This window comes from Macaca fascicularis, chromosome 12, assembly GCF_037993035.2.
Source record: "Macaca fascicularis isolate 582-1 chromosome 12, T2T-MFA8v1.1".
In the NCBI taxonomy this organism is placed as follows: Eukaryota; Metazoa; Chordata; class Mammalia; order Primates; family Cercopithecidae; genus Macaca; species Macaca fascicularis.
Genome location: NC_088386.1, coordinates 68,058,458 through 68,085,344, shown reverse-complemented (window position 1 = coordinate 68,085,344; position 26,887 = coordinate 68,058,458). Strand labels below are relative to the sequence as shown.

The 26,887-nt window shown below is 41.6% G+C and overlaps 1 protein-coding gene and 2 long non-coding RNA genes across 7 annotated transcripts in view; 2 read left to right on the top strand and 1 right to left on the bottom strand.

The window, feature by feature from the left end:
* The window catches only part of LOC101925725 (uncharacterized), a 33,737-nt gene extending 18,513 nt beyond the window's left edge, over positions 1-15,224 (top strand). Inside the window, exons 2-3 of the long non-coding RNA XR_010579923.2 lie at positions 715-795; positions 15,108-15,224. This is a non-coding gene — a long non-coding RNA (uncharacterized lncRNA). The remainder of the gene's footprint in view (positions 1-714; positions 796-15,107) is intronic.
* Positions 15,225-19,238: 4,014 nt separating this feature from the next.
* Positions 19,239-23,412, top strand: LOC141408189 (uncharacterized). The gene is made up of 2 exons (XR_012421241.1): positions 19,239-19,379; positions 23,356-23,412. It is a non-coding gene; the product is annotated as an uncharacterized lncRNA (long non-coding RNA).
* ITGA6 (integrin subunit alpha 6) overlaps positions 21,225-26,887 on the bottom strand; it is a 79,647-nt gene continuing 73,984 nt past the window's right edge. For 3 of the 5 annotated variants that reach the window (XM_045367264.3, XM_074009460.1, XM_005573491.5), the window contains one exon: positions 21,225-23,407. In XM_045367264.3, coding sequence (XP_045223199.1) covers positions 23,246-23,407 — 162 coding nt within the window. In that variant the 3' untranslated portion in view covers positions 21,225-23,245. Of the gene's footprint in view, positions 23,408-25,674; positions 25,805-26,887 lie in introns of all 5 variants that reach the window. The other 2 variants (XM_074009459.1, XM_005573492.5) reach the window with 1 other exon arrangement.

The following is a 26,887-nucleotide window of genomic DNA, read 5'->3' as shown; positions in this document are numbered from 1 at the left end:
GGAATTTAGTTTATAGTTTAACTTTGAAACAAAGATGATAATAGTGCTTTCCCTAAACAAATCTCCTTCTTGCCTGGGAACCAGACCATCTTTGTAAGACTAACAAATTAGCCACAAGGTTAGGTTTAGAAGTTATATAGCTAGAGGCCACAAGATTCCTGACTTCCACAATTGCTCCTAGACATAACATCAATGTCTGTAAAAGTTTTCAAGGTATTTTTGAAACCCTGCATTCTGATGCACCAGCTGGCACCACCCAGACCAGTAATCTGGTTCAACCAGTTCTATGATCCCACCCAGGAACAGGATGGCAAGAACCCACGTAGAACCTCCTATGATTTCATCTCTAACCCATCCAATCAGCACTCCCACTCCTTAACTCCCTATCCACCAAATTATCCTTAAACACTCTGTCTCTGAATTTTGGGGGAGACTGATTTGAGTAATAAAACTGTTCTGCCCTTTAGCCAGCCCTGTGTGCAGTAAACTCTTTCTTTATTCAATTCCCTTGTCTTGATAAATTGTCTCTTATCTGGGCAGTGGGCAAGGAGAATCCGTTGTTCAGTTACAAATCTGGGGGATTGTCTGGGATAGCTCTTGTGGACATCTGTTTGTGATTTGGCAGTCCCTCACCAGTTTCAGGTCTGCAGGCCAATCCAAGTGGCTGCTTAGTTCTCTTGGACTAAGGGCTGCCTCTGGTGTTGTCTCTGCCAGCAGGCTGCTGCCAACCCAGAGTGCATGGATCTAATTGCAATGGAGACATAGTTCCTGGAAGACATCTTATAACCTGGCTTGGTGAGTATTCCAGGTGCTGCCAAAACCTTTGTTCTCCTGATCTACTGACCTCTCTAGAGGCACCTGTGGCCCCATCACAGGGACTATCCAGCTTTCCCTGGAATTGTAAGAAGAGTCTCAGTTTGTGGCAGTCTCTCCCCAGCTGGATGAAGAATAAGGAACCTGTTTAAAGAAATGCTCTTCTAGTTTAGAATCTGGTCTGGAATTGTGGTTTCGAAGGCCTTCTCTTTGTCATTACTTTGTTGTATATTTATATATATATGGAGGGGATCCCTGAAGGAATTGCTGACAGAAGTCCAGCAGGCCTAACTCAGGGTGACATTGCTCTTCGATCTTGCCCAGAGTTTTTATCCTTAGAAAACCCAGGTTTAGGATTTATGTAGCTAGAGGACACACACACACACACATACACACACACACACAAGAGAGTGAAAGGGATCTAATATAATCAACTCCATTTTACCTTTAACTTCTAAGCCACCCTTGTTCATTCCTGGACACAGGCTGAGATAACTGTAGGAGGAATTTAATTTATAGTTTAACTTTGAAATAAAGATGATAATAGTGCTTTCCCTAAATCTCCTTTTTGCCTGGGAACCAGACGGGCTTTGTGAGACTAACGAATTCCTGGTCAGAGGTCATACCTCCCCACCTTGAGTGGAACAATGATAGGAGTCAATGGGGGCAAATTTGAGCCTTTCCAGGTAAGTATTTGGGCCCTGGCAAAGAAACTAATGTCTGTGTACTGTTTTGTGTGTATTCTCTGCCTGGGAATTTAAATCTAATATTGGAGAGTTTCGTTCAACCTGTCCTGTCTGTAGATAGGTGTGCGTGGCCGGGTGGTAGCTGCTTTGCTTTGACTGTGGCCCCCGACCTTGGTTGCGTCTGCCCTCTTATGGCTACTGTTGGACAGCAAAGAGGTTTCTATACTGAGATCAACAGTGGGAACACATGTTCCAGAATCCACTTTGGGAGGGTGGTTATAAGTTGCTATGTGGTAGGTGGGGAAATACCTCATTCCCTCTTGTATGCCTGCACCTTCTCTTAATGTGCTGTTTTATACTGGGGGAAACAGCCCCCAATATTTCAACGTAGGTCCTTTCTGTTTTCCCTAAGTGTCGGCCGGTCTGAGAAATAGAGTACAAAGAGAGAAATTTTACAGCTGGGCCTCCAGGGGTGACATCACGTATCGGCAGGTTCCATGGTGCCCCATGAGCCACAAAACCAGCACATTTTTATTAGGAATTTCAAAAGGGGAGGGAGGTATGAGCAGGGAGTAAGTCATAAAGATCACATGCTTCAAAGGACAATAAAAGATCACAAGGGCAGAGAGGCAGAGCAAGATCACAAGGCCAGGGTGAAATTAGAATTACTGATGAGGTTCCATGTCCCACTGGGCACGCATTGTCATTGATAAACATCTTAACAGGAAACAGCGTTTGAGAGCAGACAACCAGTCTGACTAGAATTCACCAGGCTGGAATTTCCTAACCCTAGCAAGCCTGAGGGCACTGCAGGAGACCAGGGCCTAGTTCATCCCTTATAAGTGTCAACCGCATAAGGCAGACACTCCCAGAGTGGCTGTCCATAGACCTTCCCTGGGAATGCATTCCTTTCCCAGGGTTATTCCTTGCTGGGAAAAGAATTCAGTGATGGTTCTCCTATTTGCTTTCTGCAATAAGAAAAATATGATTCTGTTCTGCCTGGCCCCACAGGCTGTCAGACCTTGTGGTTATCTCCCTTGTTCCCTGAAAGTTACTGTTATCCCGTTCCTTTTCAGGATGCCCAGATTTCATATTGTTCAAACACATGTTTTACAATTTGTACAGATAATGCAATCATCCCAGGGTCCTGAGGCGACATACATCCTCAGCTTATGAAGATGACAGGATTGAGATTAAAGACAGGCATAGGAAATTACAAGAGTATTGATTGAGGAAGTTGATAAATGTCCATGAAATCTTAACAATTTAAGTTCTTCTGCTGTGGCTTCAGCCAGTCCTTCCGTTCAGGATCCCTGACTTCCTGCAACAGGGAAATACCTCAGTCCCTCTTGTATGCCTATACCTGCTCATAATGTGCTGTTTTCTTTGACCCACTAGAACCAAGTTCACCCTCTGGCATATTGGGCTTCCTTTTGGGCCAAGAAAACGGAAAACTTGTTTTGGGCTTGATCTGATGGATGGGGTGTCCCTACAAACCACTGGAGACTCTTATTTGAACATTGGAGACAAAGTTGTGATAAAAACACAGAAGTATGGGGACCCAAATGTCTGCTATACTGGAGGAGAACCCATTGGTGTGTATCCCCAAGAAGTGGAAATTTTGGGGATATTACCCACTGACCTGTAAGCAGTTTATTTTCTCTGTAACACCACTTGGGCATAGTTTCCTGTGGGATTAAGAATGCATGATGGCCTTGTCAGGGTTCTGTTTGTCACCACAGAATCTTGGAGTTAGATTTGTTTTGTAAAAGGAAAGAGAAATGGGATGGGACCTCCTATGTACAGTGTTTAATGGCACTTTGGCAAAATAAACCAATGCAGAAAACGTGTAAGGTTGTGGCCCAACTAACTGGCAGTGGAAAAAAGCCTTTTTTTTTTTGAGTCACAGGAAAAAAATGATGACATTTTGATTGCTCGGTTAAATGAGCCCTCAGTTCCTCCTCCTACCTATGGCAGCTGGGGCTGCTCTATGAGCACCTGAGCTGAGGTTCCCATCTTCCCTGATCTCCCAGTCTTCCCTGATCTCCCCACCTTTGCAGGAATAGAAGCCAGGAGCAATAGGAATGGTCTACCCCCACACCTCTGACAGGAAACCAGATTCGGCCATAGTGCCCCTCCAGCTCAGGGAAGGCAATTCCCTCTTCAGCAGATTCCTATAGGAGGCATTGACGCTGTCACAGGTCAGCCAGTGGGGCTTATCTGGGTTTACTCTGCATTTCCACGTTCAATTTGTTTAATTGGAAAAATAACGTGCCCACATAGTTGGAGAATCTGAGGAGGATGGAAGATTTGTTCTTGATATCTGCAACCCAAGCACATCTTGGGCAGATGTACAAAATTTCCTTTGTATTTTATTGACCTCAGAAGAGCAGAGAATGGTCCTGAATAAGGCCGGGGAAGAAGTTGGTTGCATGCATGAGGTCCCAGGTAACCTGGTAAGAATGGCTGCACAGGTGGCTGTACCCACCTCAGACTGGGAATGGAATGTAAATGGAGAATGCTTTATCAAGATTTAGTCTTATCAAGACTGCAACTGCATTCTGGCTGGCCTCTGCAAAGGAGTGCTGAAACAGAAAGGTTTTTTTTGTTTTTTTTTTGAGACAGAGTCTCGCTCTGTTGCCCAGGCTGGAGTACAATGGCACGATCTCGGCTTACTGCAATCTCTGCCTCCTGGGTTCAAGCGATTCTCCTGCCTCAGCCTCCTGAGTAACGGATTACAGGCACGCACCACCTCGCCCAGCTAATTTTTTGTATTTTTAGTAGAGATGGGGTTTCACCATGTTGGCCAGGCTGTTCTTAAACTCCTGACCTCAGGTGATCCACCTGCCTTAGCCTCCCAAAGTGCTGGGATTACAGGTGTGAGCCACTGTCCCCGGCCTACAAAGGTCTTAATAAAGTTCAGGAAGTTAGGCAGAAACCTAATGAGAGCCCCTCAGAATTCTTGGAATGGGTGTTTAAAGTGTATAGGTGGTATATAGACATGATCTAGAAGTACCAACAAATGATAAATAATGACCTTTATCAGCCAAAGTGCTCCTGGCATTTGGAGAAAGTTGGAGAAGATGGATGGGGCTCTTGGGTATATCCCTGTCCCAGTTAATGGAGATTGCCTTTAGAGTGTTTGCCCAGTCCAGATAATTTTTTAAAAGGAACAATGGAAGATGAAACATCAGGCTAACCTTCTGGCTGTGGCTGTGACTCGAGGGGTCCCAGGACCACAGCGTGAATCTCCTTCAGATGCTTCATCCCAGGTAGGACCCCTACTGAGCCCCAGACCAACAAAGGGTGACATCCAATGTAGGTCCCAAGCAGTGCACTTACTACAAGCTAAAAGGCCACTGGAGAAAAGACTATCCACACTGTAAAAAGAACAGCGTTAGGGAAAACCCCCTCCCTGTTCACCAGATGCCTGAAATAGCTGAGACGTCTGAGGTTAAAGATACCTAGGATAAGGACCAGGAATGATAGGGCCCTGTGGTTCCTCCAGACCCAAGCATCACTCTCCATATTCCCACATGGAGTCCCATGTCATGATGGCAGTGGGAAATCAACTTTTGGACTTTTGGGTGGACACTGAGGCTAGTTACTTGGCTGTCTAAACGCTTCAGAAACTGTTAAAGTGACCAGGGTCTTGGGAGAAACCTTAACGAGACCATCCTCCAACCTTTAGAATATCAGCTGGGCCAACCCACCTGAAGCACAGCTTCTTATATATGCCTGAATGCCCCATTCCTCTGCTGTGACATGACTTCATAACTAAAGTAAATGCCAAAGTTACTTTCATCGCAGTACAAGTAAATATTTTCGTACCCTCCAGAACAAGCCTATGCCCTGCAGGTTGCCGTGGGAAGCATAGGCAGATGGGAGACCAGGAAGGGCCAGAACAGCCGTCCAGTACAAGTCAAGGTACAGGTGGGAACAACGTAGCCATGCTTAAAACAATACCTGTTAAGCCAACAAGTGAGAAGGGACATCCAACCTCTGCTGTGTACTTTCCTTCAGTTTGGACTCATTAGGCCTTGCTAGTCCTCATGTAACATGCCTATTCTGCTTGTTCAGAAGCCTGGGACTAAGAAACATAGATTTGTTCAGGACTTGAGGGCTGTCAATCAATGGTAAAAGGTATCTACTCAGTGGCCTCTAATCCCTATACTTTACTCACAACCCCAGCTGGTGAACTCAGTTGGTTCACAGTCTTAGATTTAAAAGATGCCTTATTTTACGTCCCCCTGAGCCCAGAGTCACAAGAACTGTTTGCTTTTAAATGGGAAGACCTAGATACTGAAGCACAGTAAAAGTATTGTTGGACAGTTCTCCCTCAGGGGTTTAAAAACTCCCTACCATCTTTGGGGAAATTCTTGCTAAAGACCTCCCAGACTTGCAATTAAAGAATGAGACTCTATTGCAGTATACTGATGACATCTTAATTGCCAGCACCACCCAGCAGCTGTCCGACCAAAACACTATATTGAACCTAAAGTTTTCTGGCCGAACAAAGGTACAGGGTATCCAAGAAAAAGGCTCTGATTTCTCAGCCTGCAGTAATATCTTGGGTTCGAGCTTTCCCAAGGGCAGAAGAACCTGGTCCCTGACCAGCGGGACACCTTCACCTAGGAAATATTAAAAGACCCATTGCTTGTTTCCTAAAGCAATTGGACATTGTCACAAAAGGATGATCTCCTTGCATTTGGGCTGTTGCTGCCACTTGTGACCTTCTCCAGGAAGCAGAAAAGTTTACATCAGGCCAACCAACCACAGTGCACCCACCCCACTGTGTGCTCTCCTTGCTGGAACAGAAGGGAGGATACTGGCCGACTTCTGGGAGACTCTGCAGGTGTCAGGTCATCCTTTCAGACAACCCAAATGTAATGCTGAAGGGCCATCTCTACTCTTAGTCCTGCCCCCTGCTTCATCAAATGCCATCTGAACTTGTGCACAGCTATCTACAAACAATCGAAGAAGTTCATTCCAGCTGGCCAGACCTGACAGACGTACCCCTAGACAGCCCAGACCTAGAGATGTTCACTGACAGGAACAGCTTTATGGGCCAGGGACAATAGAAAGCTAGGTGTGTGGTGGTAACCCACTGACAGACTTTAGAAACCAGAGCACTGCCCTCCAGAACATCAGCACCGAAAAGGGAGCTCAGAGCCCTCATTGGAACCTTCCTTCTAGGTAAATGAGCACAAGTGGCCATGTACACAGACTCTAGATATGCTTTCTCTGTTTTTCATGCTCATGAGGCCATCTGGAAGAAAATGGGACTACTAACCTCTAATAATTAAAAACATGCTAGAGAAACTATAGTCCTATTAAATGCCATTTTAGCGCAGAGGAAGTAACTTGGGCACCAGCAGAGTTTGGTGGCAAAGGACAATATTGCATAGATGAGGCCACGAAGAAAATAGTAAGGAAAAAGGCCCCCAAATGCTATTGATACCTTTGCTACCTAAAATAGATTGTGGCCCTGAGCCTTCCATATACTCAGATGAGTACCTAAAAAGAGCACTCGATTGGGGTTTTGACCCCAATCAGAGGACTCAGGATGGATGGATATACAATGAGAGAGGAACAATTCTGGCACTGGAATATCTTAGGAATGACATTGTTGAATGTAATCATGACTCCACCCAGTGTGGTAGGGATGCCACTCTCCAATTGGATAAAAAAATACATTGCTGGTTCACATACAAACAGGACCATTCGGAAGGTTATAGAAAAATGTCTCTTTGCCCAGAACAACACCAAAACTAGCCCTCCCCACTTAACACAGGCGTTCAGACCAGGGGTGAAGGAACAACAGAGAACTGGCAAATTGATTTTACTATGATGTCAAGGATAGCAGGTAACTTGAAATACCTACTCTTGTTTGTGGATACCTTGGTTTGGGGCTTTTCTTTGTTGGACAGAAAGAGCTTCTGAAGCCATTAAGGCCTTAATAAAAGAAATCATTCCTTGGTTTGGAACACTGGTTTTCATCTAGAGTGACAGTGGTGCAGCCTTATGGCCCACATCTCTCAGGGTATTTCTTAAGCCCTCGGTATAACTTAGAACCTACATATAACCTGGAGGTCACAGTCCATAAAGGCCATAAGATTCCCGACTTCCCCAGTTGCTCCTAGAGATAACATCACTATTGTAAAACCTAATATTGGTATTTGAGATATTTTTGAGACCTCGCATTCTGGTGCACCAGCTGTTGTCACTCAGACCAGTAATCTGGTTCAAGCAGTTCTGTGATCCCATCCAGGAACAGAAGACAGCAAGAAGAACCTGTTTCAACCCACTATGATTTTGTCTCTGACCCAACCAATCAGCACTCTCCACTCTCTAATCCCCTGCCCACCAAATTATCCTTAAAAAACTTCAGTCTTCGAATTTTTGGAGAGACGGATTTGAATAATGACTCTGATCTCCCCTTTGGCTGACTGGGCATGTGCAGGGGTATGTCCTGCAGACACTGATCCACCAACGGATGAATAAAGTACACTGACACAGATATGCTGCTTTGCCAGTCCAGCTGAGCATACAGGCCACTTACAGATTCCAAGAAGAGTGCTATCAATAGATGCGACCATGGCCTCAATCAGAGAGACTTGCATTTATTCAGTAAAGGTTAATTGACAAAGGTTGTGAGTAAACACCACTAGAGGGTAATTGACATTGTGGACCTCCTGAGCAGAAAGCAATTAAGCACCCACAGTAAATCAAAGGCTAGTCTTAGGACCACATGAGTAAACAAGCTAGTTAAATAAACTCTACACATTCCTTTGTTTCTACTCTAATTTATTTAAGGGGACAAGGCTGCCTTCAGCCAAGTTCATTGCTGGAGCTTATGCAAACACCTCAGACCTTCCAAGAAGGTTTGCGTCTTATAATTTTCCCCACCATCCTGACTGAACACCCACATTTCCCCCTTTTTTGTTTTCTGCATCAGGTCTTTTTGACTGGAGAGTGTACATGTATGCAACAACAGGTTTGTCCGGTGTGGCGGTTATTGCTCTTATTCTGGCTTTGCATCCTAGAATTAGCAAATAACATAATACAATCATGAGTACAGTTAGCAACATTCTTTTCCAGTCAAAGAGTGACCCCCAGGAGTGGGGGTCTAACCAGGAGAGATGATCTTGCACACCCTTCTATATGGCTGTTGGGTGTGTAGGTATATGGTGTGAAGGGATTCTAAAATTTTAGTTTTAGGTTGCTTTATGTCTGCTGTTAAATTGTCATGAAAGATTCCCCAGTGGTGGTGTTTTACCTCATCCCAACTATGTATTGATTGATTCCAAGGTAGAGAAGTGACACAGATATGTTTATGCCCCAGTCACAGTTTAATTGCTGTTGGAATGCCAGTGCCTCTTGTCACTCCCCCACATATTCTAAGGCAGCCTCAAGGGCTTACAGTCATGCAGGTATCTTTTGATCCATACATTGCTGTAAGAGAAGTTCATTAGACACATTTTTGGCCAGATTATCTACAAAGCTAGCTGTTTATATTGACTCAGTAGTAGATGCAACAGCAACACTAGCAGTTGCCAGGATGACTATGGCTGAGATTATAAAGGCCATAAGTGTAGCTATGAATCTTTTGTGTCTGACCTGGGACAGAGGACGTTCTAACGTGACAAGGGCAGGGAACCTTGCCAATCGTGTGTCAAACTGACTGGTAGAAATGCCTCAGATTGTCTCCTTAATACCATAATACTAGTGATTTTTAAATTAGATGTATTGTGGTTAGTGATATATGAGGAAAACCAGCCTATCCCTGCACCTGGGTTACAAACATGGAGTTTTGGGGTATAATGGAAATGTTTTTTCCCATAAGGAAAACATATGGATGGGTAGTGGAAATCAGGCACTGATGAGTGTGATTATGAATAAAGGTTATAGTATAGTTATGACTGGAATTATGATATGTCCCATGCCAGATGTTAAGGGAGGTGCTGAGATGTCCCAGGCACCATAAGGTGCCTTGGGTTGGCATGGACTTTACCTGGGGTCTGAGATATTCCCCCGTTGGCCCAAAATATAGGGGAACAAGACGTGGCTATGAAACTGTGATTGATGCTATAATGGACGAAGACATTAGTAAGGCTGCCCTGCAATCGGCCATGGGGGCTTCAGTCTAAGATGTTATAATTGCCTAACTGGAGGCTGTGGGCTTGTTTCCCATGACGGACATTCCAGCTAAAGTGGAATCCATTACTTTTCTGGCTTTGTTCTTTAGCACTGGAAGGAATGTTTGGGAAAGCAGCATTGATTGCATTGCCTGGTTTGAGGCTACCTGCAGCAAAGAATGTTAAGGCATTTCCTTTGCCATGATGTAGCCATACTTGTTTTTGGGCAGGTACAGGTACACAGTAAGGGTTAGAACCTTTATAACTTACACACAGTGGGAGGATAGTGGAGTGTTATGTAGTGTTATTTGGCACTTTAGTCCAATGTGTGCCATTATTGAGGGACCCTACTGGGAGTAAATCTATCCCTCCTAGCCAAGTAGTCACATTATTAAAGGCTGGGAAGGGAGTGTCTGCCCAGGTGACAGGGCAAAAGAAAGGCAGGTCTAAGATACGAGCCCAAAAGAGTGTAGCAGGTACAGGTTGCAAACAAAGCGAGAGCATAAAAAGGATTAATACCCTACGTAAGTTGCAATGTGCAACGGAAAGCATAGCAAGAAACAAATTATCTGGAGTAAATGCTGTCTGTGTCTGGAGCATTTGTTCAGCCTCCTGAGTTGTCCTCTTCAGCATCCCCCAGGTAACATCTGGGGCTTGTGTCATCCACGGAAGCCGCATCTTCTGGGTCTGTGGGTCTTGTAGGGTTAACTCTTTCATTTCTGGTACCGGGTTGGGTCCTAGCCATGCCATGGTATGGTTTGATGTGTCATGCTGGAATCCAAAGAGGACCTGAGGGGGTGTGAACACAAGCATACTGTCTTCCCCATGTTAATAATTCATTTGGACCACATTACTATTTACATCTTTCCATCAAACTGCAGGTTTTATGCCTTGAGAGGTTTTAGCAACGTGCTTTTCTACAGCTGATTGAAATTTGTCATCTAAATTTAAAAAGTTAAGGGTAAATAAGGCTTGTGCCAATAGTGTTGCAGGGTCTTTTACCCATACTCCTTCTTTCCTGTTTTTTTGAGCATACTTTTAAGAGTGGGCACGTTCTATTGCTTATCCTTGGGGGTTATATGAGATCCCTGTGGAATGTTGGATATTCCACATGTGACAAAATTGTTGAAATTGTGAACTGGTATAAGCTGGACCATTATCCATTTTAATTTTTGTGGGCCATCCCATAAATGCAAAACTTAAAAGACGATGTTTAATGACATACCAAATAGACTCTCCAGGAAGGGCATGTACACTAATTAGATGGGTGTTAGTATCAACAGATGCATGTACGTATCTAAGTTTTCCAAAGTTAGGGACGTGTGTAACATCTGTTTGTCATAACTGGTTAGGTTCTAGTCCTCTAGGGTTAATACCTGTGGAAGGAGGGGATGTGCCTGTGAGCTGGCAATCTGGGCATTGTAGGATAATTTGTTTAGCCAGCCTTTGTATATGTTGACATTCTTTAGATAAGTTTCCGTAATTTTGGTGGAAAAATTGATGCGATTGGGTGGCTTGCTCAAGCAGTGATGTTATAACCTGAAGGTCTGCTTGTTCATTGCCATAAGCCAATGAGCCAGGCAGAGAGCTGTGGGCTCGAATGTGTGTAATAAAAAGAGGGTGTGTATGCTGATCTAGCAATTGCTGAAGTCAGAGAAAAAGAGCACACAGGGCTGGCTCCAGAGTGGACTTAATTAAAGCTGTTTCAAGATTTTGTAGCAAATATACTGAGTAAGCCGAGTCACTTAAAATATTTATGGGCTGAGTGGAAAAAGTTTCCAAGGCCGTGGAAGTATCAGAGCCCCAATGTCAGCTCTCTGATTGCTAGTAAACCCAGATCGAGTGATTGAATTGTGTAGTCTCCACAAGGCTGCCGCTTTTCCATGTTTACCAAACCCATCAGTGAACACTGTTAGAGCATTAGGTATGGGGGAGTGAACTATTTTTGTGGGTAATATTACCTGCGTATGAGATAAGAAATGAAGTTGTTTATCAGCAGGAAGCATGTGTTCTATTTGTCCTATATAATCAGAGAAAACTATTTGCAGATCTGTCGATAAGGACAATACTGATTCGCACTGCTTTTTGCTTAAAGGAATGCTGATGACATCAGGGTCATAACCTAGCAACTGATTGCATAATTTACAGCCTGAATTGATGAATATACGGAGATAGTGTTTTAGTCCTGGTATGTGAGCAAAAAACCCATTCTAGAAAGCATAGCCCTGGGGTTATCTGTCCTATTAACCCTGTAGGGGGGTGTTTGGTGGGAAAAATAAACAACTGAATTGAATACCATGGATCAATGCAATCTAGCTGCCTCTGAGAGATGGCTTGCTCTATTTTCTCAGTTTCCCTTTTTTCTGCAGGGGTTAACTATCTGGGAGAATCCAGGGCCGGATTGCCCTTTAAGATAGAAAACAGATTTTGTAGTTAATCAGTAGGAATCCTCAAAGTGGGGTGGAGCTAGGTAATATCACCCAATAATTTCTGATAATCATTTAAGGCGTATAAGTTGCTAGTATTTAATTTAACCTTTTGAGGTCTTACTGACCAGGAAGTTAGTATGTACCCAAGATATTTCCAAGGAGAGGACATTTGTACTTTCTTAGGTGCAATGATTTAACCTCTTAGCTCTGAATTCTTTATGACAGAGGAATATAAATTTAAAAGTATTGGCTCTGTTCGGGCTGCTAGTAGAATATCATGAATATCATCCATAAAATGAATAATCTTGCAATCAGGAAATTCTTTTCTACTAGGGAGCAAAGCTTGATTTACATGATACTGACACATGGTAGGACTGTTTAGCTTTCCTGGAGGAAGCACTTTCCAATGAAATTGACAAGCTGGCTTTTCATTATTGATAGCTGGTATTGTAAACGCAAATTTTTATCTGTCCTGTTCTGCTAGAGGAATTGATAAAAATCTTTTAAGTCAATAATGATTATAGGTCAATCTTGAGGAATCGCCATGGGGGATGAGTGGCCCTGTTGAAGGGGTCCCATAGGCTGTAAATTAGCATTAATGGCATGTAAGTAATGCAAAAGTCTTCATTTCCCAGACTTTTTGGGAATGACGAAAATGGGCCAATTCCAAGGGCTGTTAGTAGAATATTATCCATAAAATGAATAACCTTGTAATCAGGAAGTTTTTTGTTTTTTGTTTTTTCTGGAGTAAAGTTTGCTTTAATTGCTCCTTAACTAAGGGCCGTTGGTAACTTCTCTCCCTTTAGAGGTTACTGTTTTACTTAAATTGGATTTGGAGAGAGTCACCTTAGGGGTAAAAGAGAGGTAACAGTGGGCATTATCAGAAGAGGTTTTTCAAATTCTGAAATTTTACTTAAATCTTAGCATAGAATTATAATTTGGGATGTCTCTCGTCTACAAGGAGCACATGAAATTTTGCCATGGGCCGCCTGCAGAGCTGGAGAGCTGATCAGGCGGGTCCTGGGGTGGCGGCTGCCTTGCGCTTGCAAAGGCACTGCTTTTTCTTGGGCCGCTTTTCGCGTGTGACACTTCCTACCCTTGCTGCCAGGTGGCTATTGCCCACTGGGCTGACTTTCCCGCGTGCGCTTCCTGGCCTCTCCCTAACAGGCTAACTTCGGAGTGCTAGGCCTGGCTCTTTGTTGTCGCTGCCTCCGTGTGGACAGAGTTCCCAGGAGCACTTGCTGGCTCTGGTTTCGCGAACTTCCTTGCTGCTGAGCCTCTCCTTCTGCTTACTGCTCGCTTGACCGCCTGGCTTTAGCCTCTAATGCTTTTTTTTTTTTTTTAAACAACTCTTTAGGTACCTGATTGCCTTGCTGATTTTGCATTTCTGGGCAGGCTAAGAGCTCCCCTTTTAATGCTGCCTGCTTAAGACAGGGTTTCACAGCTTTTTTCTTTTTCTTTTTCTTTTTCTTATCTATTGGAGGAGGTGGCTCAGGCACAACCTCTGTTTCCTCTTTGTTATTTTGGCCTGGTGATATCAGGGCTGAGGGGAGAGGAGGCGATAAGATGGTTCTTCCTCCTTCCCCTTTTTAGGCTCTTCCGTGTATAACAGAACCAGGGCTGCTCTAATTAAACCCCATAGCGTTAAAAGCTGTTCCTGGGACGCTTTGCCTTTGTGCATAACATTGTTTAAGATTTCTCCCCACTTCTTGCCAGACATCTACATTTAGCGGTCCTTCTGGGAACCATGGATTAAGTGAGACAACAGTTTGCATTAGGTCTCTTAATTGAGCCTACAAAACTGATGCTCCCCTAGCCTTAAGTAACTGTTTCAACACTTTTATATACTGTCTCTGTTGAACTGATAACTGTTGTCCCATGATGAAATCTCAGCCTGAACAATCCCCCACCAAACTTGGTAATCCCAAGCGGGCACCAATGACTAACTGTTTTACTGACTTGACCACGCCATCCTCTCCACCTTCATTTCTGGGAGTCCGTCGCGCTCCCTTCGCAGCAATCCCCACACGGGGCATCAGACCCAACAACGGATGAATAAAGTACACTGACACACAGATATTCTGCTTTGCCAGTCCAGCTGAGCATACAGGCTGCTTACAGATTCCAAGCAGAGTGCTGTAAACAGTTGCAACTGCGTCCTTGATCAATCAGTCAGCCAGACTTGCATTTATTCAGTAAATTGACAAAGGTCATGAGTAAACACCACTGAAGGGTAATTGACATTGTGGACCTCCTGAGTAGAAAGGAGTTAAGCACCCATGGTAAATCAAAGGTTAGTCTTAGGACTGCATGAATAAACAAGGTAGTTAGATAAACTCCCCACATTCCTTTGTTTCTACTTTAATTTACTTAAGGGGGACAAGGCTGCCTTCAGCCAAGTTTATTACTGGAGCTTATGCATCTCTCCCAGGCCTTCCAAGAAGGTTTGCCATCTCTCTTCCAAGAGAGCTTATGCATCTTTCCCCACTATCCTGATTGAATCCCCACAGGCATGCATTAAACTCTTTCTCTATTGTAATCCCCTGTCTTGATAAATTGGGCTCTATCTGGGCAGTAGGCAAGAACCCATTGGTTGGTTACAAAGCTTATAAATTTGGAAAGGAGAGCTTTATTTTTCATAAAAGCTTGTAGCTGGCAGGGTGACCATTCTGACACTGGGAAGGATAGCCTCTGGCCAGGAGCTAGAAACAGATACTTTGAGGGGGGCAAAGGGAACAGTAGTCTATGCTGAACAGAGTGGCCAGCAATAAGAATCATGAATATTTACAAAAGGAGAAATGTACACATATGCAATGGAGCTTCATGCCCCTTCATGAGTCACATGTAGACTAGCCAGAGCTACTTCAGTGGTCTCTTATCAAGAAGGAATGCTGGTCAGTTGTGTCAAAACCACAAAAGGGAGATGCAGCATCCCTTAAACTCAGAGCGTTTTCGAAATTACTCGGGGGTCCCTATGGGAAAGAGGGGGTCCATTTATTTGGTTGGGGGGCTTAGGATTTCATTTTTATTTTTCAAAATAGGATTGAAGGCAGATACTTGAAGTTGTAATCCAAGGTCAGGAAAACGGAATCAAGAGGTCACAAGCCTTCTCTGATGATGGCTCAGAAAGCTGGAAGACACTCAACATTGAATCGTGGGGCTCCATGCCATGCTTGCTAGGAGAAACAGCCACCATGAGTCCATCTTTCAGATCTCAAGTGAACAGGTATGCAAGTCATAGAATTAAATTTATTTCAGCCGGGTGCAGTGGCTCACTGTTGTAATCCCAGCACTTTGGGAGGCTATGGCAGGCAGATCACTTGAGGTCAGGACTTTGAGACCAGCTTGGCCAACATGCTGAAACTCCCATCTCTACTAAAAATACAAAGATGGCCGTGTGGGGTGGTGGGTGCCTGTAATTGCAGCTACTTGCCACTTGGGAGGCTGAGGTGAGAGAATCACTAGAACTCAGGAGGCGGAGGTTGCAGTGAGCCAAGGTTGCACCACTACACTCCAGCCTGGGCTACTAAGTGAGACCCTGTCTCTAAATAAATTAATTCATATGTACAACCCTAGCTGCAAGGGAGTCTGGGAAGGTATTTTTAGCCCCTCAGCCCTTCTAACTAGAAAAAGTGTGGAATAGAGCAAGCCGTTCCACAGATACGTATCACAGTGGCTTTAGGAGTTTTATTAATTTATGTGTGTTTGTTTTCTGGCATGAGTACTTGGGTTGATCGTGGTGGGCACAGGCAAAGAAACACTGAATAATTGCTGCTTGAGAAAGGAAATGTCAAATTGCAAAAGCTTCTCTTTGAGTCAGCCTGAACCTTTTCAATGTTTTTGTTTTGTTACTGATTTAGAGAAGTCTTTATAACCAGATCAACATGTTACTGCTTCTATGGGTCAGCTACTAGAACTGGCACATTGTTTCCCATTCCGTTGTAATGCTATTCACTGTCATGGGATTTTACTTCTCACAGGGCAGGAATCTTAAAAGTATGGCCTATAAGAGTAGCCTACAATAAACGTCAGCTATCCTGTCAAGACAGTGAAAGCTATATATTTACATAAACCAAAGACTTAACTGCACCCCAGTCAGTCTTTATTCACACATTTGAGCATGTTAGGGATTTGGAAGTTGTGGAGAGGTATATAAGTTGGTGTATATTCCTTGGCAGCCTAGGTTATAATCTTACTTATACCATTTTACAGGTGAAGGAATTAAAGCATCAGGCATTTAAACTTGCCCAGGTCATACAGTAAAAAGTGACACAGTAGGGACTTGAATAAAGACTGACTCTAGAGACCCTTGATACCCAAAGAATAATCCATAGATCAGTAGTATTGTAGCACCTGGAGCTTGTTAGAAATGTAGACGCTCAGGCTCTTTCCCAGACTGTTTAAATCAGAACCTGAATCTTAACAAGATCTTCAGGTGAGTCTTAGGCATGTTAAATTTTGAGAAAGACTGCACTTAACTTCTCTAATTGAGATTTCCTGACCACCAGTGACTTCCTCAGTTACGTAGGAACCCCAGAACTTCAGTTCCATCAGCAATTTGAGGACATCTTGGCATCAGGTAGTCCCCCAGTCTTCCTAGGGAAGAATGCATGTATATATATGTTTTTTGCCTTTACATAGTCTTTCAGTCCATGCATTATTGTGACATGTGGGAGGCAGGAGTTTTCAAATCTGTTCTTCGAGTAACGAATTCTGGTCTTAACACACATGGTGTAACTGAGGTGCATGATGAGCTCTGTGAGCATTTCCTCTTCTGCACAGCAGTAAAGGTAATAAGCAGTAAAACTGCGGCTTGCCTTCCCACTAAAGGAAACCAAAGAAATCAATGGTGTATAAAGAACTCTGAGAAAAGGTTCACAGAGAGAATCTGTCTTTTCACACTCTTTCATGTTGGGGAGAAAACAACACAAAGAATCAGTACCTAGCAATTTCAAGATGCTTTTTTCATTATCTTAACATGTCGTTTTTCTGACCCCAACCAAAGACAGCATTATGGTCACTGTATTAAGGGCAGAAACAGAATTTAACATAGAAATAAGGTCACTCTTGTCATTCAAAATGATCTATGTTAATAAGGACTTTAAAGAGTTCACCTTTTTTTTTTTTTTTTTGTAGTTTTAACACCCACTAATAAGACTTAAGTTGGTAGACACTGAAGAATGAGGAGACAAAAGGTTCCTGTGACAATAAAAATAAACTATCTCCCCATCTGTGAAATGAGGAAGTAAAACTAGATTTCCATGCTTCCTTCCCATTTTAACATTTTATAGTTCTATATAATAAACAAGGGTAAATATAAAACTAACATTTAATAAGCACTTCCAGATGGTCCAGTTTCCTCTTTACAAGAACCTCTGGGCTGGGTGCAGTGGCTCACACCTGTAATCCCAGCACTTTGGGATACCAAACAGGGGTGGATCACCTGAGGTCAGGAGTTCGAGACCAGCCTGGCCAACGTGGCAAAACCCCATCTCTACTAAAAACACAAAAAATTAGCCACGCATGGTGGCAGGCGCCTATAATCCCAGTTATTCGGGAGGCTGATACAGGAGAATCACTTGAACCCAGAAGGCAGAGGTTACACTGAGCCAAGATCACGCCATTGCACTCCAGTCTGGGCAACAAGAGTAAAACTACATTTCAAAAAAAAAGAACCTCTGAGTACTGTAACCAATCTTATTTCATAGGCCGAGAAACTGGGCACAGAGATATCAGTAACCCACCCAAGGTTATGTTCTAAGAGGTGAAGCTAATTCACACCTGCAGCATGGCTCCAGAGCCATGCCCTTATGCACTGCTCAGCTGCCTCCCTGCCTATAGCAAATGCATCTCTAGCTTCTCAGCTCCTGTTACTGGTGCAGTGGAAGTACCACAAACAGGAATGAGGCATTTCACACAGTGAGCATATTATTTTGATAAATATTCACAACATCCAATAATCTCTAAAGCAGTTCTCAATCCTGGCTGCACTTTACAGGTCAGCTGGGGAGCTTTAAGCAGTGCTAATTCCTAGGTCTCGCACTCAGATTCTCATGTAGTCAGTGTGGCAGATTGTCTAGCCATCAGGATTTTAAGAAATATGTATTTCTTTGGTTGAGAAGGACTCTAAATTTTCTGGGAATGGGGTTGTTCTAGGGGCAAGTTCCACCCACAAAGCGTCAGGTATTGACTTTTTCTTTTTTTTTGAGACAGAGTTTTGCTCTTGTTGCCCAGGCTGGAGTGCAGTGGCACAATCTTGGCTCACTGCAACCTCTGCCTCCCAGTTCAAGTGATTCTCCTGCCTCAGCATCCCAAGTAGCTGGGATTAGAGGCATGTGCCACCACCACACCCGGCTAATTTTTTGTATTTAGTAGAAACGGGTTTCACGATGTCAGTCAGGCTGGTCTTGAACTCCTGACCTCATGTGATCTGCCTGCCTTGGCCTCCCAAAGTGCTAGGATTACAGGCGTGAGCCACCACGCCCGGCCAGGTATTGAATTTATGTGTCAGTCATTGATATATTAACTCAAGGTTTTAAATTCTGCTACCTATAAAAAGTGAATTCACTTATGCTTGTCAATACCATCTGTAGTTTTAGATTATAAGCTTCCTATAAAAGGTCAGAGCCAGTGTCTTATGTATATCCCCAGAGCCTAATTTAGCATCTGTAAACATCTGTTTACTTCCAACTGGAAAATAATGATTAAATCACATCCCTCTCACAATGACAGAATCTTAACAGAACACTCACTTAAATCCACTTACTGGTTGTTGAACTGAAAACTTAATTGCTGGTTTTTGAGATAACAAAGGTAGCACATTCTGACCCTGTAGTTTCTTGAGATTTTTGGCACATGTTCTAGAAGGCTGAAGAGTAAGAAATTTATCTGACCTCTCCTAGCGTGGAACTGTTTCCATGACCCCAGCACAGGCAGCCTAACTGGGAGATGGCTACAGGGGAAGAGAAGATTGAGGCACTTACACTTTGCTGACTGCTACAAAAATTGCACTTGACCACTTGATTCCCTCAACTCCGGTGTAATCATCAACCATTACTGGTTAGTTTTGCCCTTTGTGGTGTCTGGTCCACCCTTGCACTGGACCACATCAGTTTCCTTCCTCTGGCTTGTGTTTTACAGTTCATTTACCCTGAGTCAAGAGGATTTGGCTATGAATCCCGTCATGATTTTCCTCCTAGATGAGGTCTGTTGGTAGCACCTCCATAGACCTGGCCTCAGCTCCTAGTGTACAGCTCTCCCACCTTCCAACAGCTGGATGAGATGCCTTTTGGAGCTGGCAAAACCGGTTTAAGGTACAGGAGAGAAAAAGCACTTATTGGCTACTAACTGTAATCAGAAACTACGGGAAGAACAGATGCCCACTAGCATGCAATAACCACTCTTTTGAAATCATTCTGAAGTTAATTTTCTTCACCTCTTTGACCCTCACCTTTTCCTCATTCCAAGTGGTCGGACCCTGTCCTTTGGTCTTGAGGAACTGCCTGTAATCACTTACTTTATGCTACCCAAGTTGATCAGACAACTCTTCCACATTTCTGTTTTCGCAGCCCTGTGGATGTACTTATGTGGAACCCAACCACTGACCATCTCTTTCCCTCCTTGAAAACAAGTCTTTCAATCCCAGTTTGTCTTCCCACATTGTCCTTTTGTGGGATAGTGTACTAGAGACCAGTTTCTCATTAAGATGTTTTCGTTTAGAGTAGAAGGCTTGATCTTATCCTTACTTCCCTGGTTTGGACAATTTTTTTAGAGATAGGTTCTCATTCTGTTGCCCAGGCCAGAGTGCAGTGGTACAATCATAGCTCACTGCAGCCTCAAACTCCTAGGCTCAAGTGATCTTCCCACCACAGCCTCCCAAGTAGCAAGGACTACAGGTGTACACCACCATACCCGGTTAATTTTTAAATTTCTTGTAGAGATGGGGGTCTTGCCATGTTGTCCAAGCTGGTCTCAACTTGTGGTCTCAAGGAACCTCAGCCTCCCAGAGTGCTGGGATTACAGGCATGAGCCACCACAGCTGGCAGTCTGGACTATCTTTAAAGCATTCCCCATTTATGTCAACACCACATGCTAGAATATTCTCAGCCATCAGGGAAAAGCATAAACCGTAACTATGCATGACACACTGAATTTGCAGCAACTAATTTGCAATCAATAATGAAGTATCAGTGTTTGCAATGATTCCTCTGTGAATCCAAATAGATCCAAGGATAACCCTGTAATAATACAATTGCTGGTAGACGTTCCTGTATTTTTTGAGAGGGAGGGGAAGTGCTGGAATCACAGGCACTGTGACTGGATGGGCCGTGACTTAGACTGTCATTTATGCCATAGCCCTAGTCAAACCACAGCTACTGATAGGCTCTATGAGGTTATGATGATTACATATTATTGTAGTGATTTAATCTGGGTATATCCAATATGTGAACTGAGGCTAAAAAGGTTCACAGCCACCTGCCCAAATCATTAAGAAGTGCCAATCACGTTTCTTTGGGTGGTAACACTTGTTTGATCTTCAAAGAAACGAGAGGGCCAAAATTTTATGTAATGCCAAGTATAGTAGAAAGCTATTACCTAATATCTTGGACATTTATTCAGGCCAGGGCATGCTATATTGTCTAGGCATTATATATATATATATACACACACACACACACACACATATATATATACATTTTCTTATATTAGGTTGTGATAATCCAGCTAGAGAAGTTTCATAAAACGCAAATCTAAGATCTTTTGCTAAAGAAAATATTTTCTGACTAGTTGATTCTGCCAAACCAGTCCTGGTGATTAATATGACACATGTCACAGCTAGCCTGCTCCCACATCCAAAACGTGTTCTAAGAAGGAAGCAGCTTAGCCATCAGAACTTTAATGCCAGGTTATCATTGCTAAGTAATTCCCTATCCTTACAAGGACAGGCAGTGAAGTGGAACATTCAATCCAAAGACAACTCCCAATTTGTAGGTTGTTAAATACCTGTAGGTTTCTTTTAATCATAAGGAAAATTAAAGACTTGAGGATCAACTAAACAGTGAAAAGAAAAAACCCTCAGTCCCATTTGCTTTGGCATTAATATCTTTGGCTGATCTGAGATTACATGAGACACCAAAAATAAAAACACTGAACTTTGGTTTGATGAAATAGACAATTCGGGTTGTCATTTATAATTTTAGAGTTTGCTTCACATATACAATGCTTGTTATGAAACAATGAACACTTTTATAAAAAATTTATTTCACACTTTTATACAAATATCCACAGGTAATTTCTAATCATGAAATAATTTTACAATGCTAGTTAGTATAAAAATGTATCAAATGCAAACAGACCAGTGACTTGACTTGAGATGACATTTTTAACAACTATAAATTTGAACACCGTAACATCTTTGTTTCTTTGTTGAACCACCCTCCCAACACCCTTTTTGGGACTTTTTTTTTTAAATAACACAGGTCTAAAAACTGTCAAAATATCAGCTCCTTAGCAATCTAAACACATTAGGGACACAAGTTCCCCAAGCAAGAAACTGAGACTTTATTTACAGACATTTTTGTAAACAAAATATATTTTGTGAATAAGAATTCCAAAGTATAACCAAAACAATGTCCTTAGTTTCTTAAGGTTTAAGATTTCTGAAAAGAAAAAAGCCCCCCAAAACAGTGGCACTACAACTGTGTTCTGTTCTTTCAAAAGACAGACACTGTTTATACTATATCCAAAACAAATTAGCACCTGTTTGCCGTTGCTCCCCATATAACTTAACATTGTGAAGCATGGTAATTAAAAAAAAAAATCAGGTTTCATATCGAATGTATAGAGTGATAATTCCACCCCCTGCCATTTTTACAATTAAAAACACAATTCAAAGTTCTGGTTAAATTAGTCCCAAAGTAATTTTGGGATTACAGATAGGGGAGGAAACAAAATAAAAAATGGAATATCGACTCACTGATTAAATGGTTCCAATAACATTTAACAATGTAAAAGCCACGATGCTCTGACTGGAATCACTGTTTTGGTAGCAGATTCAGTAGTCTTATACTGGATCGGTTTGGATCCACTAGGCATTCACCATTTCTTTCAAGTCCTGAACATACAGTATTTGCAGCAGTACTGCACTAGAGTTCAGTGAATAAACCCATTTTCTCCAAGAATTCCTGAATGTTACAATATGAAATCCAGAAACATTACGCAGGCTTCTAAACTAAAAAATATCCAATGCCTGAAATAATTAAACATCTTTACAGTTATAATTCTGTTTCTTAAACCTTTTGGGTTGTGGGGTGGAGGTTGTCATGAAGGAGAGGTTATAATTTATAGATAAGTTATTAAAACAACTCTGGTACATTTATAAAGATTTTCTTTTTGTAGTAAATAATTTAGGTCAACGTGATGACCTCCCATACTCTAATGCTGATTAAACCAACCTGAAGGGTAAACTGGAGACTCTTTGGCCTGTTAGTCAATAACAAAATGGTTTGTAAAGAAAAGAAAAAATAAATACCATATACAAATAAGTATAACTAGCATTCAAGTCTGTTGCACCTGTGTGTTTTAGTGAACGGGAGAATGAAACCTGTATGCATTTGACGTGAGCAGGTATTCACACAGCTAGGAAATGGGAAAAGATGGCAGGATGGCAACATCACCTTCTATTGCACATTTAGTTTAAGACAGCACTTTCCATTGAAACACAACTACCCCAATGGCATAGTCTTGTGATGTGTGACAGCTAACGTGATGGATGTCTGCGCAGCAGTCCCGAGGTTAGGACGGCCACTCTGTTAGTGTAGCTGAGGAGGCACCTACACTCACCTGCACTATCGGGAGGATGTCACCCGAGTGCAACTAGGCAGGCCCTTCCCCAACACATGTAAGTCAGCCACGCCAAAAACAAAGGCAACCCAGAAAGTTAAATTAAGGCAGTTAAAGAATAATCCATTTCAACAGTTGTAAATTTGGCTGTGCAAAACAGGAGCCTTAGGCTACGTAACAATATCCACAGTTAAAACTGTAGGTTCGTACTGTGTGTAGTCACTCTGAAATCAGTCCTCAGGGATTGAGTAGGCTTTTAAATCCAAATTGAATTTCTGAGTTGGAAAAAGCAGTTTGGGTACTGTGAAGCTTTTTTTTTTTTTTTTTAGGCCCCCCACTATGAGTAGCTTTCATTTTCGTTCCACTTTGTGATCCACTGTTTTTTTTCAAGGTTATCAATATACTTTTCATCTTTGATCTCTCGCTCTTCTTTCCGGATCCTTACAGCATGGTATCGGGGAACACTGTCATCGTACCTAGAGCGTTTGAAGAATCCACACTGGAGAAGAGGGAAAGAGAAAGAGAAACCAATTAATCTCGCAAAGAAGCAAGTGCACTAAATGGGAATGTCTAAGCTTTCTGTTCAGCTATGTCTACCTCTGGACTATGGGGAAAAAGACATGGTTTTCTTTTAAGAAAGAACTAAGAGGTTGAAATGAAAGAACAGCCAGTGGGGATCAACGGAAGAGAACAGCTGTAAAACTGGAAGAAAAGTCCATTTTCATCTTCTCTTTACATTTTATAACAAAATGTAGGCTACCTCTTTACTAACAATTTAAGACTATGAAAACAGTGCTTCCATATTTTAAAATAATCACTATATGTAAAAGATCTAATTATCAGATTAGAATATCATTTTAAGAATAATTTTTAAAAGGCATAAACCAAAGATTATTTCATGCCCCTCTCCCACTAATAAAATGCAAATCATGTCACAAGTATTTTACTAATTATTATTTGAATATGCCAGAGTTCCAGCAGGTCAATTTAATAATCTTTTTTTCTCCTCTGAGGCTCTAGTACACATATCACTGCTCTCATTAGCTAGGATGTAATTTATGTTGCCTGGATTTGCTATTGTGCTTCTAATTAAGCTATTTCATTAATAAATCACATAGTGACTGTTTCCTACAATAAAAATCATATGCTGCATAGGACTTGAGAAGTGTATCACTACACTGAATTTCAGAGCACTCCCTAATTTTTCTTCTTTAAATTGTTAATGTGTATATGTGTGTATATATATCAATCATTTAATATTCAATCTGATCCAAAGTAATTTTTACTGAATATATCTGAAAAAAATTGAGATTAAATTTTTAATGAAATATATTACTTTTCAGGAAATGAAAACATTTAATGAAATATATTTACTTTCAAAAAAGGTGTGTTTGACTAAAATGCAGTTTTGAAGAATGAGGAATAGTTATTAATAGAATGGTTGATTAATGTGTTTATTATGTGACATCAACAATAACAGGACATTTACACTGAATGATGTTATAAAAATGCCATGGAGCAAGATAAAATTATATGCATAGTTATCACTAAATCAGTAGGCAAAATGGACCAAGATGTTTTGTTCCAGGTCATTTCTACATGGATTTATTATTCTGTGCAATAAAAAAAAAAGCCAAAGTACCTATCTGTTACAAAATATGACTGCTGCCTACCCCATTTAAACAAAGAGGGAAATTAAAGGTGATCTGTTAAGCTGAAATGGCAATGTTGTGATTCACTGTGATAGTGCCATGGAAAGGATTACAGGAGTAATTCTGTCCTATAAAATTTTGTGTAAAATTTTATACACAAGAATTTTACAGTCTTGTGTATAAGAATTAAACAACAGAACATCTCAGATTTATGCCCACATAAATGGTGAAAGGAATCACCAGCAATTCCTATTTCCATAGATTTACAAATAAGAGAAACTTGAATTTAAAATCAGTGAGACCCAAGGTTGAATAAAATGTCTGGATACATGAAATATGGTCAAACTCCATCACAACATATTACAATAAAAACTTTTCAGGGCATTTTTTTGTACTAGAATTTGGTAGATAGAAGGTAACTTTGGTAGAGGATCATCTTCTGAAGTTGGCCATAAAGCCTGTCATGCTGATAACCATAGTTTGTTGTAATGGTCTTTGACCTGTAGGAGATACGCAGGAAATGGAAGCTGCATGCTTAGCTAGCAGAAAACGATTCCTGAGCAACAGTAAAAAGCATTCCAAGCCTTCCCCATCACTTTATAGCAAAGAAAACGAAAGGATGACAGTGAGGAAGCCTCAACCAAGAGAAACACATTTCCAACATGCAACAGGTTAATTAATTAGGCAGTCGACACAGCTTCTATCTGTGGGAAATTCCAAAATGAACAAGAAATCTGGAGCAATTTCTTATGCATCTTTGAATTCCCTAGTAGGATGCTACATACCGAATTAATAACACGTGGCAAACTGGGCTACTATGGAGGGCTAAAAGCCTCGTGTGTGTGTGTACAAAGATTGCAATTTTCTTCATTGCTGTGGGTAATGTTTAACAACAACATAAAATAACTCACCTGCAACGAAAAATTCTTTGTGCATTTAAAAAAAAAAAAGGAGCTTTCAAGTGAAATAAAACAAATCCAAGCAAGGCAAGCCAGTGTGAACATTTGGAAACATCTGTTAATGGGACACACACAGCAAGCTGTTGTTCTTAAAGTTAGCTACCACAACCATAGCGGGTCCCACAGCTAGCAATTAAAAAACATTGATCAATTACCAATTACAGAAGTAGATCAATACTATGCATCAGAAGTAAGCCTCTCTTTATCAGATGGCTGAGCATGGATCTCAGCCTTGTGATATGTGGCATCATAATGATCTTTCTTATTTCTCTTGAAGAAACCACACTACAAGGAAGCAAGGTATTTAGTCAATTTTATAGTTTTAAGAACTAAACAACAGAACATCTCAGATTTTAATCTGCTACTTGTGGCTTGTTTATAAACAGACCACTTTTAGTCAACCAACAGTGAACAGCCACTGCATTGTTTCATTGTCACATTCAATACACCCTTCACCATACATCTCTGGTCAAATATTTATATGGATGACACTAGCCAGCTCATTGATTTTTTTTTCCCTTTGTGACAGAAATCCTGAGGACAAAAATCATTCTAATAGGGAAAACATGTATACACTGCTGATTGTAGCTTTGGGTAGTTTCTTCCTGCAGGAGAATATGAACTCCAAAAGAGGCAAAAGACTGACTTTGGCAGTTTGAGACAAAGGTTAGAAAATAAATTCTCTAAGTAAAAGTTAGCACAAATCCAAATAAAATATAGATATACTGTGGTTATTTTTCTGCCTTTTACAGTAAATTTTATGGAACAAATGCCATTTACTTGAGGCCTTTGGATCTGTGGGGTGAATCACAATACAAATTCGAATACACCATCATGAAAGAATGATTGCTGTCATTTTCCCAAACTCTGAGCACCATATAACCCTTAAATGGTAGGGACCCCATGCTCCTCAAGTTAAGTCACTCTAAATGAGTATAAAAGTATAATTCCACTTTCTACTATAATTTCCTTCATTCAGTGATAGAGAACTTTTCCTATTTTATCTAGTTCATAAGGCCATGGAACTGTCTTTTATAAAATTTAACCTGGTCAAATAAAATTTCCTGAAAAACTGCTTCCTAGTCCAGCAACTCATGAAGGTAAAAGCCTAGATTCACTTTGTACAATATATGGGAGCTGCTGGCTCCATGAGGCTATTCAGATTGAAATTAATTTAAATTACATTTAAAACTATGCCTCAATTGAACCAGCCATATTCCACGTGCTTAACAGCCACACATGACTAACGGCTACCATATTGGATGCTGCAGCTCCAGAACATTTCCATCAGTACAGAGTTTTGTTGGGCAGCTTTCAATAATATGTGCTAGTAAACAGGGTGGGAAGAATGAACCAGGAACCAAGAGG